At 41.4% G+C, this 13341-nt stretch overlaps 1 protein-coding gene across 1 annotated transcript in view; it reads left to right on the top strand.

Moving 5' to 3' along the window:
* The window catches only part of LOC129709921 (inactive phospholipase C-like protein 2), a 251709-nt gene that overhangs the window by 131101 nt on the left and 107267 nt on the right, over window positions 1–13341 (top strand). The window contains exon 2 of the mRNA XM_055656615.1: window positions 8081–10564. Coding sequence (XP_055512590.1) covers window positions 8081–10564 — 2484 coding nt within the window. The remainder of the gene's footprint in view (window positions 1–8080; window positions 10565–13341) is intronic.

Raw genomic sequence — 13341 nt, 5'->3', positions numbered from 1 at the left:
TTGGTGCCTAAGGTTAAACTATCCATAGTGTTGTAGTAACTCAGCTGACTGAATCAATTTGAAGAAGGGTCCCAGCACCACCTATCCATATTCTTCAGAGTTGCTGCCTGATCGACTGAGTTACTCCAGCACTTTGTGGCCTTTTGAGTATTAACAATCATCTGCAGTTCTTTGTTTCAAATAACATACAGCGATAATACCTTACTTGGTTATAGTGGAGATTCGGCAATAACGGACATCATTCCCTCCAACACCACTGCCTCCTTTGGTCCGTTATAATGAGAGTTCACTGTAGAGAGGTTTTGTTTGATCTTTGGTTAGCGTGCTTCGAAAAGGATGCTTTGAATAGGACTTTGTCCTTTCGAAATGTCCTTTCATATAACTAAATGCAGGGAGAAATTTGTAACTGGATCTGTGCTAAACAAATGGTCTTCAACTCTGAAGTTTATAGCATTTTTGCAAAACTAATTAATCTTGCGTTATTCTGTAGTGTTAAAACCATTGTTAGTCATGAGACAGCCATTTGGAAATGAATATGGGCACACCATCGTTTTACAATAAATTTGTGTTCCACTTTGCTTTAAAACAGATGTATCTTCAGCAGCATCAGTTCTAATTTAATCCTAGCAGGTTTGTTGCAGGATCCTAGAAATATGCACAGAGGAAGTTGATGAAGGGAGTGCAGTGAGCGCAGGAACTTCAAAACACATTTTAATAGACATATTTAGAAAGCATAATGCATGACATTAGAGAAACTTGGGTGAGTAATTGGCAAAGAGATTGGAGGTGGGTTTGTAATAAAGATGGATATCTTTCTGATATAAGTGTACTGTACAGTGGGAGTATGCACAGCAAGATATTATACATGATCGAGACTTAAATTTTGCATAATAGTTTTAAAGTTTTCATACGATCCAAAACATGGTTGATAATGATAGTAGGTGTAGTAATTGATCAAAATGTGGGAAAGATTGAAGCTTGTAACAGCTGCAATGTTACTCATCTTGAGTAAATAATGTGGAGCCTCATGATCACGTGATACTCACTTTTTTAAAACATTTAAGCTTTCCTAACTGCTGCGTTTTAAATGGATTGGTGACGTTATTGAGTACTCAATTTGTTTTAGATTGATGAGCATTTTATAATTATAATCTTACACAAAAGGGACAAAATAATTCCAATGTCAAATATTCTGGTTTTCTGAAAATTCTGGAAATACTCTGCGGAGCAGTCAACTTTTAAACATTTTCATTTCAAACACCTTGAAAAAGAGGGTTTGCCGTAATTTGCACACCCAAGGCATAGAGTGATAAAACAGATTTCCTGTGATTATTTAAAAGGTTGATTTATATTCTTTATTCCTGGAAGTACTTATTTTGTGTTCATGTAGCACACGATTCCAGCCCTCCTGGGCTATAAATAGATCACTTTCTAAATATCTTTCCTTTTTCATTCACTTTTGTAAGAATGTCCCCGAGTTGACACCATGGATAGAGATCCGTTTAATTGAAAGACTCCCGCAGCATCAGACAGTCCAGCATAGCATTAGAACGGGGAGACATGTGGCCATAATCAGGGATTTCGTTTTCTAATGGACATGTTGCTTTTGTATTTTAAACACTGCAATGATTACTTTTCGCTTGGTTCTTAGGTGAATTTTGCAATGATGAGTGCTACTACGCACCATCTGTTACCATTCATTCATGCAGTCCACATTGTTAAACAGCAGGTTATTTTTCTGAGATATCCACTTCACACAACCCACTATTAATCACAGTTTGGATACTATTTTAATAAAGTTATTTACACACATACTAATTGCAATAATTAGATTTCACAACCCACACTGATGTTATTCCACTTAAAGCGCCCACTTCAGAATTATTTTCAAATGTGTTACTATATAAGGACTGTGAACAAAATTGACTTTGCTTATTTTTTGGGAGCGGAGACATTTTAGTTTTTTATTTTGAATTATTTAGATTAAATGTCAGAAAAAAGTCAGGTAAAAGATTGGGGTAGTGGTGGAAGCAGACATGATAATTACATTTAAAAGCCCTGTAACACGGTAAGAGCTCTCCCGAGTTTGCCCAGATTCGAACTCGGAGATTTACGGTAATGGCCACTTGTCGGTAATCAGGGCTCTCGTGGACATTTTTCATCAAGTTGAAAAATCTTCACGAGTCTTCCCGTGCTTACCTGCTGTTAGCGAATCTTCCCGGGTACCTGCCGTTAGCACTAAGAGACCTACGTACCTGTTACGTTCATTCTCTGTGCTTACCACGAGTTTGATTTTTTTTTAATTCGGGAGAGCTCTTGGAATGAACTCGTACCGTGGGACAGGGCTTTAAGGGGGTTTTCGAGAGGCACATAGATATGCAGGGAATGGAGAAATATGAAACACATGCAGGCAGAGGAGATTCATTTATCTTGGCATTATTATTGGGGGCAAAGGGCCTGTTTGTTTGCTCTACTGTTTTATGTTGCATTTGTTATCATTTAGTTCATGTTGTAACAGACCAAAGTGCTGTAAGACCCTGGATTTCCACTCCAGGTAGTAGAACACCACACCCCAGTTACTAAAATTGATTTTGATCATCATACTGTACTTTCTGCTTTCGGTTCAGAAAGGTTGATTGGAATTTCAGTGCCATAGGGCTGTGTGCAATGGGATTCTGCACGGTCCCCTCCTAAGGACTTTGCTTTTCAACATTGATTCAAGTGATTTGGATCTAAATATATGGGCCATCATTTAGAAATTTGCCAATTAAACTCGAAAGGTTATTGATAAATAATGAGGAAGATAGGTCACGGCTCCTGAAGATATCTATGAACGGTGAGCTTAAACTTGGTAATTAGAATTCAGTCCATCAAAGTGTGAGGTTAGGAATTTGAGGAAAATAAAGTAAGAGACTGCAAGATAAATGATAGGGTATTGAGAAGTGTATTGGAATAGTAGGATCTTGCGGTACATGTCCTGCATTAAGCAGATGTGAAGGAGATGTACAAGGATATTGCCAAGGCTAGTTACTGGGAAAGACTGTCTAGGCTGGGTGGTTCCCTGGCAGTGAAGGAGACTGAAGGGAGATTTAATTGTCTGTAAAATTATGAAAGGCTTAAAAGTGATAAACAGAAAGGATGTAATTCCTTTAGCAGAAGTTTGGTAACTGGGGATTTAACTTAATTAATAGAAGGATTGTTGAGGTTGGGGAGAGGTGGTATGTTGCTGGAAAGTGGAGCGGTAGTGAGAGAGAGAGAACTGACAAAACATAATTTTGCTCTCTCGTACCAGAAAAAGTGATGGAAGCAGAAGCCTCCTTCGCTTTCAGACGTATCTGGATGAGCATTTGAAGAGCTAAAAGCATTTGAGCGATGGGTCAGGACCTAAAGTCCGGTCTGTGCTGTAAACATCTGTGATTCCGTCACTGGGGAAGGAATGTTTGAATTTATTTCGTCCTTGTCACATCTTCAGGCAGCCACAAAGCCCTTCACTGACCATCATTGTTTGTGTAGTGCAATCACTGCTGTTTTATAGACAAATGTATCAGGAAAGGTTCCATAAAGTGAGATAAATGATAACGTCATTTATTTGTGAGATATGCGAGTTGGCCAACACACTTGGAAAACACCTCCATTTGTGATCTTGTGAATTTTAACTTCCCTGAGAGCAGGCTTATAGGAGGTTGGAGCTTAAATACAGTAAGTTGATAGCGTGTCAGCCACCCAACTCCAACTCGTCCATTTGTGCATTTAACCTAACTTCAGAAGGCTGAGTGCCACTAATACCTTTGAGACTGGTTGTCATTTTCAGAATAATAATCAATCTTTGGGAGTGACAGAAGCAGGAGTTATGAACTTTAACCCTGTTTTTTGGAATCTGGCAATAAAAGCAAAATGAAAGCACTAAAGCAAATGAAAGAGCCTGAAGGTTTGACAGGCAAATCTTGCAGCTTCTTTCATGTGGGGCTCGGTGAAAGGCTCTGTTCACTGAGGCACAGTGCAAGGTTTGTGAGAAATCTTTGGAGAAACTGTTTGAAAATAGGTAGCAAACTTATACATTTTTGCCATTTTAATTAGATATTTAATGTCCATTCTGAACTGCAGTTTTGAACTCCGAGTACACATCAATGTTGCTTATGTAACTATAAATTTGGATTTGGGAACACCATACGTTCATAAGTCATCGTGTCCACTCCATCATTCAATCATGGCTAATCTATCTTTCCCGCTCAACCCCATTCTCCTGACATGTCCCCATAATCCTTGACACCCTTACTAATCGAGAATCTGTCAATCTCCACCTTAAAAATACCCATTGACTTGGCCTCCATCGCTGTCCAACAAATTTCACAGATTCACCACCCTCTGACTAAAGAAATTCCCCGTCATCTCCTTTCTAATATTTTTATTCTGAGGCTACGGCCTCTGGTCCTAGACTCTCCCAAGAGTGGAAAAACCCTCTCCGCAAACATCCTATCCAGGCCTTTCACTATTTTGTAAGCTTCAAGAATACACCCTTCATCCTTCTAAACTCCAGCGAGTATAGGCCCACTGAGGTCAAACGCCCATGATACGTTAACCCAATCATCCCCAGGATCATTCTTATAAATCTCCTCTGGACACTCTCCGACGCTAGCACATCCTTCCTCGGATATGGAGCCCAAAACTGATCACAATGCTCCAAATGCACCGACCTGTGTCTTATAAAGCCTCAGCATTACATACCAGTTTTTATATTCTAGTCCTCTCAAAATAAATATTAATATTGCATTTGCCTTCCTTACTACCGATTCGACTTGCAAAGTAACCTTTTGGGAATCCTGCACCTCCGATTTTTGAATCCTCTCCCCATTTAGAAAATGGTCTACGCCTTTATTCCTACTACTAAAATGCATGCCTGCACACTTTGCTACACTGTATTCCATCTGCTACTTCTTCGCCCACTCACCAGTGCTTCCACACCCCAAAAAGAAATTCCTGAAAAAGAATTCCAAATTACCTGGAATTTGATGGAATTTACTTGTAATTTGACGACGTCCTTACCGCGTCTCCGGCACCATTTTCAATTGTGACACGGCTGACGGGCCTCCCCCAACGGCGCAGGTGCGGATGGTCGTAAATATACAGGTACATACTTTTTTTCCGCAAATCATCCCGCGGGCCTGATTGGACCCCTTCGCTCCTCCCGGCGCATGCACAGCGGGCCCAGTATCCGCGCGTGTTCAGGAAATTTCCCGAAATTATTTTATTTCCCCAAAATTACCCGAAGCCAACCAGAATTTCCAGAATTTTGGATAATTTCCTTCAAAGTGGAAACACTGCCACTCGCCCAACCAGTCCATGTCCTTCGGCAGAGTCCCTGTTAACTCTACACTACCTGCCCCTCCATCTATCTTTGTATCATCCACAAATTTGGCCACAAAACCTTCAATTCCCTCAGCCAAATCATTGATATACAACGTGACGAGTAACCAGTGGGCCCAGCACTGATCCCAACGGAACAGTGCTAATAACTGGCAGCTAACCAGCAAAAGCCCCCTTTATTCCCACTCTTTCCCTTCTACCATTCAGCCAACCTTCTAGCCACAAGAATCTTCCTTCTAATTATGAGATGCATCAGTTTTTGGAATGGCATCAGCAGGGTGCTTCATGCATTGCTACAGTTGAACCACAAGGGGAGTAGCAGAGAGGTGGACCCTGCAAGAGGCTGTGCGAAGGAAAATTAAAAAAAACTGCTGGAGGAACTCAGTGGGTCAAGCAGCATCTATGTCCACCCCATCACATGCAAATAGATTACAGTCCAGGCATATGTCTTGTGTACTGCACATATGCCTTGTGTACAACAGCAAGCTCCCCACATGGGAGTTTGACTGCAAGAATTATGCAGCTTATCTATAAAACCTCCTTGACTGTTGAAGAGTTTTTCTGCCTTTCCTTGAGGGCTTTTCACAAGAGTATTCTCTTTCTCATGGAAAGCAGGTGGTATCTGTCTCCTTGTATCTGTATTCATCATTACGTACATTTTGGTTCATCAGTTACTGCATGTGAAAGCCAATGTATTTTTCTAAAATATTGTGCTGTTTGCAATATTAATTTCTCGTAGAATGTGTGTTGTTGAACAAAAACTCGATTACGTTATCTAATGGACTTTGCTTTTAACAGTAACAGAGCATTCAATGTCTCCTGAAAAAATAAATGTTTGCAACACTTGCTTGAACAACATGCCTTTAATTACAGTACTTGTCTACATTTGTAAATCAATGATTTGTAAATAACAAATAGCAAATAATTTGTGCTTAAAGGCATCTCTGCCGTAGTGGCCGCCTTTTTCAGATTAGCATCTAAGCAATTATTTTGTTTTAGGAACAGCTGAACCTTTCAAGCTAGTTACTAGTTTATAGTTTATAATTTTTTGCTTTTTAGACATGGCTTATTTTGTCTCATATCATAGGTTTGTTAACAATGGTAACTGCCTGGAGGTCTGCTTTACTTTTGTGAATCCCAGTACATTAGAACAAAGGTGCAGCAGGTTTAATGTACAAAATCCACTTCCATAAATTATACACACAATTCAATTGGGGAAATTAAATGTGAAATTGTGCATACATTGAACAAATTTGTAATTTTGTGATCCTTTGTTGATTTCCGAAATTGTTAATGGTGCACATACTGGTCAATGACGTGCTTATTCCTATTGTCTATTGTCTATTGAACGGGGTTTTGAAGGGCCGAATGGCGGTGCTGGCTCGAAGGGCCGAACGGCCTACTCCTGCACCTTTTGTCTATTGAGACTGAAGAGTGTGAAGAAGTGTCCCGACCTGAAACATTGTTTGCCTATCCTTTCACAGATGCTGCCTGACCTGCTGAGTCCCTCAGCTCTGTGTTTTACTCAAGATTCCAGCATCAACAGTTTATTGCAAATCAATTACAAAATCTTCATTTTCCATTAACAGTTCAATTTGCAACATTATTAAACTTTCATAAAGTTATGGTGGTCTATTTCTGATCAATGTTTTTCAGTCAATGGATAGGCGAGGTACTTACTAATTGCATGTTCTGAAATAGTTCTGCTTTTCGAACACTAATTACCAAAGAAGGCGACTGAAGACACCAACTTTGGTTGATGTATACAAAAAGCTGGAGTAACTCAGCGGGACAGGCAGCATCTCTGGATAGGAGCAATGAGTGACATTTCGGGTCGAGACCCTTCTTGTAATTTGTTTCAAAGAAGTGCTTTTTTCAGATATCCTCACTTTAAAATTTAATGGTTTCCTTTTTGGTCATTTCATAATGAACTTGGATTCCTGGGCTTTGCATTTCCGTTAGGGAAGAGGATGAGCAACATTTTGACACAAGTTGCTTAATGCTGCATACCTTAAGAATGCCAATCTTTCTGGTTTGCCCTTCCTCACAGATGACAATTGCTTAAGGCCCTGTCCCACTTTCCCGAGTTCCACACGAACTCTCCCGAGTTTTCCCCTTGATTCGAACTCGGGGAATGTCGGGGAATGTCGGTAGCGAGCTTGTAGGAGTCCGTAGATATTTCATAGCGGCTCGTAATGCCAGCCGTAGGAACTCTGGGCATCAGGTAAGTCGGGAAGTTTTTTCAACATGTTGAAAAATGTCCACGTTAAAGAAATAGCCCCGAGTACCTACGAATGGCTATTACCGTAATTCCCCGAGTTCGAATCAAGGGGAAAACTCGGGAGAGTTCGTGAGTAACTCGGGAAAGTGGGACAGGGACTTTAGCTTCCACTTAGCAATCTCCCTTATTGATCCAGTTGTAATCATGAATTGAAGTGAATGGGAAAGGTAAATCTTTGATTTCATCTTGCCTAAAGTGCAGGTTTTCAGAGCCAAGTGAAAATTGGATCAACAAACTGAGGGGAACACAATAAACTGCCAATGGCCTGTTGTTTACCTGTTGGGTGCCAGCTCTGTGAGATGACTCGCAGTGCTTCTGCTGTATATATTTGCCCCTTCAATCTAATGGCTGAGCAATAGGGACTGATGTTTATGTGTGTTATCAAAGATCCTGAATACAAGCATTTCTATTTATAGATCTTTCTCTTCTTTCTAGGATGGCAGCAGGCAACGAAGAGAGAGAAAGAAAACGGTCTCCTTCAGCAGCATGCCGACAGAGAAGAAGATCAGTAGTGCCAGCGACTGCATCAATTCAATGATTGATGGATCTGAACTTAAAAAGATTCGCTCAAATTCCAGAGTCTATCATCGTTATTTCCTTTTGGATACAGACATGCAATCCCTTAGATGGGATCCTTCAAAAAAAGAATCTGATAAAGCGAAGATTGACATAACGTTAATCAAGGAGGTTCGAACGGGAAGAAATACCGAAATGTTCCGTACCAATGCTATTTATGATCATATTTCAGAAGAATGTGCGTTTTCAATAATATATGGTGAAAACTACGAGTCACTGGACCTGGTAGCTAACTCTGCAGATGTGGCAAATATTTGGATTACTGGCTTGCGGTACCTAATCTCTTATGGGAAGCACACACTGGATATGATAGTGAGCAGTCACAATAATATGCGGGCTTCGTGGCTTTCAAGTGTTTTTGCATCAGCTGATTCAAAGGGTATGGGACACATCCCATTTAGCAAATCTGTGCAACTTGTTAAAAGTCTAAACTCTGGGCTAAAAAATACCAACATCGAATTGAAATTCAAAGAATTGCACAAAGCAAAAGGGATAACAGGAACAGATGTTACTAAAGAGGAACTTATTGAAGTTTATCACGAGCTTTGCACCAGACCAGAAATATATTTTTTGTTAGTCCAATTTTCAAGCAATAAAGAATTTCTAGATACCAAGGACCTAATGAGGTTTTTGGAGGCGGAGCAAGGAATGCCACACGTTACAGAACAAGTGAGCATGAATATTATTCAGAAGTATGAACCATCAAGGGAAGGGCAGGAGAAAGGCTGGCTTTCCTTGGATGGTTTTACTAAGTACCTAATTTCACCTGAATGCCATATATTTGACCCAGAGCACAAGAAGGTTTGTCAGGATATGACACAGCCAGTGTCTCATTATTACATTAATGCTTCACACAACACATACTTGATTGAGGACCAGTTCCGAGGTCCCTCGGACATCACAGGATATATTCGTGCTCTGAAAATGGGGTGTCGAAGTATTGAAGTGGATGCATGGGATGGCCCTGACAATGAACCCATCATCTATACAGGCCACACAATGACATCTCAAATAGTCTTCCATCGTGTTATTGATGCCATTAACAAATATGCTTTTGTTGCATCAGAATACCCTTTGATTTTATGTCTGGAAAATCACTGTTCAATTAAACAACAGAAAGTGATGATCCAACATATGAAAAAGATCTTGGGAGACAAACTGCATACAAAACCCCCAACTGTTGACGACAGTTACTTACCCTCTCCAGAAGCCTTTAAGCACAAAATTTTGTTAAAGGCGAAAAAGCTGCCAGAAAATTACATAGGTCTTGAGGGCAATATTACAGATGAAGATGAAGGAGCAGAAATGTCAACTAGAGTGACAGATGAGAATACAGATCAGCAGAATATAGCCCCCAAAAGATTTCTGCTTTGCAAAGAGCTCTCTGACATGGTGAGTCTTTGCAAATCTGTTATGTTTAAGGACTTCACAGAGTCACTTCAAAATCAGAAATTCTGGGAATTTTGTTCATTCAATGAAGTAATCGCTAATAGACTTGCCAACGAATACCCAAAGGACTTTGTGAATTACAATAAACGTTTTCTCGCCAGAATATATCCAAATCCAATGAGGATAGATTCAAGCAACATGAATCCTCAGGACTTTTGGAAGTGTGGTTGCCAAGTAGTGGCAATGAATTACCAGACACCCGGTTTAATGATGGACCTTAACATTGGGTGGTTCCGTCAAAATGGGAATTGTGGATATGTACTTCGACCTGCCATCATGAGAGACGAGGTGTCCTATTTTAGTGCCAATACTAAAGATTCAGTGCCAGGTGTTTCTCCTCAATTACTCCACATAAAAATCATTAGTGGCCAAAACTTTCCAAAACCCAAAGGCTCAGGTTCTAAAGGTGATGTTGTTGATCCCTATGTGTATGTGGAGATCCATGGGATACCTGCAGACTGTGCAGAACAAAGGACTAAAACCGTTAATCAAAATGGAGAGAACCCTATTTTTGACGAAAGCTTTGAATTCCAGATTAACCTTCCGGAACTAGCAATGGTACGGTTTGTGGTTCTGGATGATGACTACATTGGAGATGAGTTCATTGCTCAGTATACAATCCCTTTTGAATGCTTGCAAGCGGGATACAGACATGTGCCACTTCAGTCACTGACTGGTGACGTTCTACCATTTGCCTCATTATTTGTCCATGTGGCAATAACTAACCGTAGAGGCGGAGGGAAACCTCACAAACGCGGTCTTTCCATGAGGAAAGCTAAGAAGTCAAGAGAGTATGCGAGCATGAGAACAATCTTGATAAAACCTATAGATGAAGTATTCAAGAATGTTGTCCAGCAATTACGGGAAGCAACTGATCTTCGAGAAAACATGCAGGTATGTTTGTATATGCAGTTTTATTTGTAATGAAATGTAACAAGAATTCGAGTATATTGGTTTGGATGAGTTGGAGCATAAGAGCAGAAGTAGGCCATTCACCCCCTCGAGCCTGCTTCATTCAACACGATCATGGTTGTTCCACCTGCACAATCCCCATGTCGCTTGTTGCTGTAATATCCAGAAATCTATCTTCTTCTTCTTGCATATATGGCATGCACAGCCTAAAGTTGTAGGTCAACTTGTTCTATTTGATCTATTTGTGCACGTCAGGATGATTGCATTAGTCGCAACAGGGTGGACCACGTGAAGATGGCAATCTCCCACCCCAGAAATCTATCGATCACTGGATTGAACTGAATTACTGAACATCCACAGCAATGTTCCCTCTAATTTTTAGTTGTTCGTGTGCACAGAAATCTTGTTTTATGCTGTTACAAATGTGTGTGTCCACTGAATTTGTGTGCAAATATATGACCTCATGAGCTTTTGGTGTAGCAGTTTTTACTATTTTGTTAAACCATTCAACTTTAAACCAGCTTGCAGTTCTTTTGCGCTTCACACCCTTTGCATCCTTTGAATTTAATATGGTGAATCAAAATTTCTTTCAATAAAAACTCAATAAGCCAGCTACAGAATTTGAAATGGATCTTCGTAAACTGTACAATAAAGTCAATATGATTATGAGATTTTTACAAATAAGTATAAATTATATACTGTATAATACTGTATAATTATTGATTACTACATTTTAGGTAACATTATAGTGTCTATGACATACACTTGTGAATGCTTTCGTTTTTCAAATGAAAGTTATTTATTTTAACAGTGTAACAAGTCCCCCTCCCCCCCCCCCCTCCCCCCCTCCCCCCCCCCCCTCTCCCCCCCCCCTCTTCCCCCCCCTCTCCCCTCTCAACCCCCTCTCCCCCTCTCCTCCTCTCCCCCCCTCTCCTCCTCCCCCCCCTCTCCCCCCCTCTCTCCCCCCCCCTCTCCCCCCCCTCCCCCCCCCTCTCTCCCCCCCCCCCCCCCCCCTCCCCCCCTCTCCCCCCCCTCCCTCCCCCCCCCTCTCTCTCCCTCTCTCTCTCTCTCTCCCTCTCTCTCTCTCTCTCCCTCTCTCCTCCCTCTCCTCTCTCTCCCCCCTCTCTCCTCCCCTTTCTCTCGCTCCTCTCTCCCTTCCTCTCCTCTCCTCTCCTCCCCTCCCTCTCCTCCCCCTTCTCCTTCCCCTCTCCCCTTCCCCATTCCCTATCCCCTCTCCCTCTCTCCCCTTTCCCCATTCCCTATCCACCCCTCTCTCCCTTTCCCCATCCCCCCCCTCCCCATCTCCCTCTCCCTCCTCTCCAAGGTCCTGTCCATTTACCGCTGGGTTCCTGTCAGCAGTGCTGACACCTTTGAGGAGGGTGCCCTGGCCCTCCTCCTGGTGAAGCGCGGGTCGGATGCGGCGCCCGCGGACCTGATTTGCTGCCCGCGGACCGGAATTCCCCGGTGCTGAATCGGGCGGCGGATTTTGAAATTTGGGGGGAAAATGTCTCCACTATAGAATTCCCCCGCTATCATTTATAGCGGAGACATTTTATAGCGGAAATTTTTATTTTACCGAATTTCAAAATCGTTTGTGCGATTTTCGTTTGTGTGTTTCCTTTAGGTGCTGGTTTCAAAACGTGTGTGCGTGCGCACACGCGCACAGCTTAGAGGGAACATTGCTCCACAGCCCCCTTGGATGGAAGTGTGAGCTTAATATTGTTAAAATGATGAGAACCCATGGACACTAATGATAATAACCAAATATTGTTGATATAGTGTAGAACAAGATTTAGGAAGAAAATAATACTGTGAGAAAGGAATGAGAGTCATAGAGTTAGTGGAATATTGAAATCAGAATAATGAGGAAAGTTGCTTCACTAGATTGTACAGTGAATAAAGCTCTGAAATAGAATTGGAAAGTCATTTGCAAAAACAACAAACCTGCTTCAGTTTCAGATAATTGATGAGGTTACAGCAATGGACTTGGACTTTGGTAAAGCATTTGATAAATTTCCTCATGGTAGGCTGTTCCGAAAGACTATTGCACATGACGTCCATGGCAATTGGTATTCAAAATTGGCTTTGTCTTAGGGGACAGAGGGCAGTATGAAAATGTAAGAAAATACTGGCTCCAAGGGCTTCTTGGTCGGCATGGACGTATAGGATTGACGGCCCAACTTACGTTCTATATGACTATGTCTCTACGACTCTGTCCATAATTCCTGAAAGTTGGCAACACAAACAAATAGGATGGTAAGGAAGATGTGCAGATTACTTGCTTTTATCGAATGGGGCATTGAGTATAAAAGTTGGCAAGTCATGCTGCAGCTCAATAAAACTTTGGTTGAGCCACCTTTGGAGTATTATGTACAGTTGCTACATCACAGGAAGGATGTGGAGGCTTTGACGAGGGTGCAGAAGAGATTCACTAGGAATTGCCAGGATTAGAAAGTATTATCCATTAGGAGAAATTGGACAAATTGGGATTGTTTTCTCTTGAGTGTTGGAGGTTCCTGGAACACTCCCATACAAACTTTGAAAACGGAGCAGTGCGGCACAAATTAGAGAGGCATAAAGTTGGTGGATCAGCAGTCTTTCCCAGAGGTGGAAATGTCAATAGGAAATATCAAAGTAGAATGTATAGGTTTAAGGTGAGAAGGAGAAAGTTAAAAGGGGATTTGTGGAATAAAATGAGGCTTTATTACTCACTGAGTGGTAGATGCTAGGAATACACTGCTAGTGCAGGTGGGGGAAGG

The sequence above is a fragment of the Leucoraja erinacea genome, chromosome 2 (genome assembly GCF_028641065.1).
Source record: "Leucoraja erinacea ecotype New England chromosome 2, Leri_hhj_1, whole genome shotgun sequence".
In the NCBI taxonomy this organism is placed as follows: Eukaryota; Metazoa; Chordata; class Chondrichthyes; order Rajiformes; family Rajidae; genus Leucoraja; species Leucoraja erinaceus.
The sequence above is the reverse complement of the archived record's forward strand: the minus strand, read 5'-3'. Positions and strand labels throughout refer to the sequence as shown.